The sequence below is a fragment of the Populus trichocarpa genome, chromosome 13 (genome assembly GCF_000002775.5).
Source record: "Populus trichocarpa isolate Nisqually-1 chromosome 13, P.trichocarpa_v4.1, whole genome shotgun sequence".
Lineage (NCBI taxonomy): Eukaryota > Viridiplantae > Streptophyta > Magnoliopsida > Malpighiales > Salicaceae > Populus > Populus trichocarpa.
Genome location: NC_037297.2, coordinates 4913413 through 4918845, shown reverse-complemented (window position 1 = coordinate 4918845; position 5433 = coordinate 4913413). Strand labels below are relative to the sequence as shown.

Below are 5433 nucleotides of genomic sequence, written 5' to 3'. Positions count from 1 at the left end.
TTCTTCAACCCGGCCCGGTTCCAGCCCCGGGTCCCGGGTCGACCCGCCGGGCCGGATTTCAAAACTATGCTCCTAGCTTCATGCTCTTGGTTTTTTTTTTATTATTATTTTGAAAGAAACTTCTTGCTAGATAAATAAAAGTAATTGTATTTTAAAATAATTAATTTATGTCTTTTTCTCAAACAGGAATAGAGTTCTAATGGTACTATTTGCAATTTAAATAATTATGTATAAAATTATATTAATAATTTTTTAAATAAATTGCACATGAGAATAAAAATAAATATTTTTATTATTATTAATTTATATATTATAACTTCAAATTAATTATTTATTTTTAATACAGTCACATCAACATTATTTAACCATTATTTTTTGTTTTTGTTTTTTAAAAAATTGTTTTAAAATCATATCAAGTTTTTATTTGACAGGCCAATGCTTATGATTAAAAAAAACATGTTTTTTCATCAAAATGGAAAAGAAATGAATGAAAACAAAAGGGGATTTACAACTAAAGAAATGCATGGTTTTTCTTTTGAATTTAAATCATTTAAATTTATATGAATATTTATTTTAATTGTTTTTAAGTTTTTATTCAAATAACCATACTACTAATAAAAAAAAATGACTTTGTCAAGATTAAAAAAAAAAAACACTTAATCATTGGAATCCTTACAACTATTTATTTTATTGTTACAAAACGAAATGAAATATAGATTTTGAGAATGACTCCGGCAGTAGAATTATAAATTCTTACTTGTACTGACCGACCTGGTTGTAAGCGATTTCCATACATCTTTACTTGTAGTTCATGCAGTCATGTATGAACATCAAAAAACTTGGTGTTTAATTACATTGTAGTTTCTCAAAATTAGCTGGTACTAACATGTAATAATATTTCACTATAAGCATCTTATATCAGCTTTTCTCGATATATCTCGCCAAACAACCAGCCCAGTAATTATACGACGCATTTATTTAATTTTGTTTTTTCATTTCGAGAGAACTCTCATCTGCATTGCCGCTTGAAGTTCTTTTCTGAAAGAAGTTTGGTCAGCAAATTTTGCAGCCTTCTTGATCCTGGTCCAGGCCTCAAAACACCATAATTCTCGTTTTGCAAACCTGAACATGTTCCATGCCTCTTGCCACTCCTGGCACACCAGCCCCCGTGAGCAAACTGCCCCTTGTATCTCTTAAGAAGCTCGCGATCAATCTTATCGAGAACTGGATCATTTCTCTTGAACTTTCTTGCAAATGGCCGGCTGCTCAAGATCATTCTTCTGTAATCTTTAACTCCTAGGGACCGAGGGTGCTGCTTAGGAGGTGTATCCCAAGTAATGTAATGAAGGTCATGGTTAACTGTGGTGTTTTTATAGTCTTCAGAGTTGCATATTACAGTTTGGAAGTAGCCTTCAGGGGAGGACACAAAGTTGGTGTAGTAGAGAAGAAGAGTCCTTGGCAAGTTGTCCCAGCCCACAATGCTGTACTCAGCAAAAGATCTTGACAGTATGGTCCAAGCAGAACCTGTTATGCAAAGCAATTGAGAGAAATTAGGATTGTTGTAACTATTGGAAACTTGAAAGACACTGCACATAAATAGATGAATCCATTTAAAATTGGAAACTGCCAAAGAAAATTGTTGTTTGATAGGAACATTATGTTTAATGTATTTCTGGAAGATGAAAAAGCTTGAAGGGGTGATCTGAAAGGAAAAAATCAAGATCGCCAGCCCTGCATATTGCAAAGGAAACTGCCACATCCACAATCAAAGCCATTATCTATGTTTTCTGCAATTTGGAATGATTCTGAAATCATGAGGGTTATCAGTCTAAAACCGAATGGCACATAATCTACAGGTAATTTTAATTATGATGTCAAAGAGATAATCTAGCGTTAAAAGAGAAAAAAGGCACTTTCATTTCCAATTAGCTAGTTTGTAAGAGGATGAACAACCCCGGGCCAGGAACATATCCAACAACATAGCTGATTGACACTGTTAATTCAGCTTGTAAAAATCTTGATCTTGTTTTGTGAAAACAAAATAAAACATTAATGGAAGAAATCAAACGATTTAAATTCACATTTATCTCATACCCATTATTAAAAGCTAAAAAAAGGAAATCATAAAATCCATGACATGAACACATAAAAGTACATGGCTTGATGTCCTCTTTTGTCAAGAATTTTTATATTCAGTTCTTTCTGCATGCTGCGCCTTGGAATCAGTTCAAAGCAGCTTAGAAGTTAGGATAATCACTTTGTTTATTCCTTTCTTTCAATGGGGGCATTCATTATTATAAATCTACAAAGTTCTCCATAAGAACAGGAGAGCACGTGTATTCTAACATCAACTGGGCCTTGTCATGTGAATTTTCTAGATCGTGCAGCCTACAACATACAGTTGTCTGTCTTCGGTCCCCTTTGTAGGTCATTTCAAGGGCTCACCTAGAAATCCAACCTGGACACATCTCATTGTCTGGTAGTGATTCAATGGCTATGTTGAGGTTTTACGCAGCTTGCGAAATGGTGGAGCCATACGTGGTTAGGTTGGTGATGGGATGCCTAACATGCTCTGAGAGTAATTCAAAAATGCTGATTATGACATGAAACCCAGCTAGCATCGACAAGAAGTTATCTACTACCATTACACAATTCTCTGTGCTGTATGATGAAGAAATTAAAGAAAAGAGAGGGATCGATACTTCCACATTAACACAATATTCTGGGCAGCACTCAAACTAAAACTTCATGAAAGATGCATTAAGACAGCACATCAAATCTTTGATGGAAAGTGGCTTCTGAACCCAGTCTTTCTCACTTTTACACTGTCCCACTCGTTACTTTTTTCCACTTTGAACATGGGCTTGATGTTCGACAGCTAAAACGATAATTTGGCGTTGAGTTTTATTTTATTTTATTTTTTTCATCTGAAAAAGAAACGGAAACACCTGCATTTCTATCGTTTAATTGATGATTGCATAGCTACTTGGCTTACGGCTTACCTGAATTGTTGTGATATGACATCCTAACCATTTAGCCGGAAGTTAACCCTAATCTTCTTAGATGTGAATTTTTTTTTTTTTTTTCTAAGATTGCTACTTGCAGTTTGTTGAAGCTACCATTAATTAGGTCCAAGGTCTTATTCAGCTATCAACAAGAATTTTGTTAACAAGAAGTAGAAGATTGATTGCAAAATGATAAAAGCCTGTAAACTTGGACCTACTTGATTAAATTTCTTTTTTAAAAAAATAGATTCCTTTATATTATATTTCTTTGTACAAAAAAAGAGGCAGAAGGTACAGGGGTTAGGTCTCGTGGTCAGTATAAAATTTGAAAAATATTTTTTTATTTAAAATTAATATTTTTAATATTTTTAAATTATTTTAATATCTCAATATTAATATTAAAAATATTATTTTAATATATTTCTAAAAAAAATATATCTTATTACACCAATCCATTGTACTTTCAAAAATGCATTGTCTTTGTTGTAGAGTTCAGGAGATTTGAAAGGGGGGCAGAGTTTTAGAAAATGTGATTTGCATTCTAATCGCTACCATTTAGGTGAAGCCAGGAAGGACTTTTTGTCGGCAATGACTTCATTTGGAAATATGAATGATACAAGGTCCTACTAGTAAGAAATTTGGAAAGATTGGGCATATTTTCAAATACATCCAAAATAATGGCCAAAAAGCAAAACCCATAAATTAGTAATTCCTTCTTTTTTTTAATTTTTTATAGCGAGTACCATGTACTATGAAATGCGTGCTGTCTCTTCACTTCAGAGCTCACATGCTGTTGATAATCAGGTGGGGCAGAAATAAAAATAAAAATGGTGAAAAACAATGCATGGAGCCCATAGAAAAGAGAATGGAAGGTCATGGTGGCAATGTCTTGTGATAAGTAAGGTCCTTCTCACAGCAAACAAAAAGACTGAGAAAAAGAGAGAGAGAGAGACCTGACCTGTATAGAGCTTGAAGGCAGTTGGGAGACTCCTTTGTTTATTTACCCACCAGATCTCTGATTTGTTCAGGCTGGAGAGACCAGGGTCTATCATGATTGGCTTGGCTCTCTTATTCCTGATGGTGATTAATATTAATAATATTTTTAATAATCAAATTCCTCTCATAACTTCACGAAATAAAAAAAAATGATGAGCAAAAAAGGGAAAAAGAAAAGGTTCCCTACAGTTTCCATCCCAGGCGGCTGCTGTGCTGTATAAAGTTGAGATTTCTTGGTAAGGTAGAGAAGGCATCGATCAGATCTGATAACAGCAAAGATAGGTGAAATAATTACTACATTATTGAACATAGAGTCTGGAAACAAAAATGAAGCAAAAACAACAAGAATTTAATGAAAGTAAGATTTGTAAAACACAAAGCCAAGATCAGTGGTGGACAGATAACAGAGGATAGTGCAAATAAAATGAAATAAAAAGGGCCACTCACCATACCATCTTGGGTGACCAAGGGATAATCAGAGGCGCTGAGATTAATGAACCAGTCCCATTTGCAGGTCCTCAGCAGTATAGCCATTGCATGGAGTGTAGTAGCAAGCATAGTAGGACCTCTGTAAGTAACCAGATTTGGTTTACCGACAATCCAAACATTTCCCACCAGGCCAAAAACTGGATCACTAGACACAAATTCAGCTATTTCTCTATGCTCCTTTTCCGGTGCATCAGCATCCACATGAATCAGATAGTAGTTCCCTGGATGGTACAATGCCTTCAGCACACGCGTTAGCCTCTTCGCGTCACCTCTAGATGCTGATATCAAGTACGCGAACGTTACTGGATATGGCTTGAGGTCTTTCAACATGTTCAAGTTGATCACAGGGTTGTATTTGGCATTGGGTGTGGTTAGTTTTGTTGGTATGTATAGTAGAGAGAAGAGTATCGAGGTTACCATGAATGAGATCATGAACAGTTTGATGCCCATTTCATTTAATCGAAGAAGAAGAAGAAGAAAATGTGAAGGGAAGTGATCAAGGGAGGGAGAAATTAAGGTGGCTTAATGGCGAAGGAGGGTATTGTGAGAACGGGAATAATAACGGAGCTCCTTGCTTTAAAGGGAAGGCCTCCGGTTGTCATTATAGCAGTTGTTGACATGGAGATTCATTAAGTATAGATGGAGAAGAGGAAAGAGATGAAATTACTAAATTAGTTAGGCCTTTAATAAGGTTGGGGATGGATTGTAGTGGGACTCTTGTGGATAGAAATTAAGGTATCAAAAGAGTGAAAATTTCACATGGGTTAGTCGGTAGTAGCCCACGCGCCGTCCCAAGTAACTTTTATAGCAAGTATTGTTATGGTTGGGATTTAAAATATTTTTTATTTAAAAATATATTAAAATAATATTTATTTATTTTTAAAAATTATTTTTAATATTATTATATCAAAATAATTTAAAAACATAAAAAAATTAATTTTAA

General features: G+C 34.5%; 1 protein-coding gene across 1 annotated transcript; it reads right to left on the bottom strand.

Annotated features, from left to right (window-relative positions):
• Positions 1 to 641: 641 nt before the first annotated feature.
• Positions 642 to 5183, bottom strand: LOC7482386 (beta-glucuronosyltransferase GlcAT14A). Its single transcript, XM_024582985.2, has 4 exons — positions 4454 to 5183; positions 4189 to 4264; positions 3964 to 4079; positions 642 to 1524 (listed from the first exon to the last, which is right to left on the bottom strand). The coding sequence occupies exons 1-4, from the start codon at positions 4938 to 4940 to the stop codon at positions 1010 to 1012; spliced, it is 1194 nt and encodes a 397-aa protein (XP_024438753.1). The 5' UTR covers positions 4941 to 5183; the 3' UTR covers positions 642 to 1009.
• Positions 5184 to 5433: the final 250 nt, after the last annotated feature.

What these genes read in the sequence shown, in the direction of transcription:
- LOC7482386 (XM_024582985.2), bottom strand. Translation starts at nt 4,940, where the DNA reads ATGGGCATCAAACTGTTCATGATCTCATTCATGGTAACCTCGATACTC. An exon ending in TCCCTTGGTCACCCAAGATG is followed by an intron (nt 4,265 to 4,453) that starts GTATGGTGAGTG and finishes TGCTGTTATCAG; the next exon opens with ATCTGATCGATGCCTTCTCT. An exon ending in AGCCGCCTGGGATGGAAACT is followed by an intron (nt 4,080 to 4,188) that starts GTAGGGAACCTT and finishes AATCACCATCAG; the next exon opens with GAATAAGAGAGCCAAGCCAA.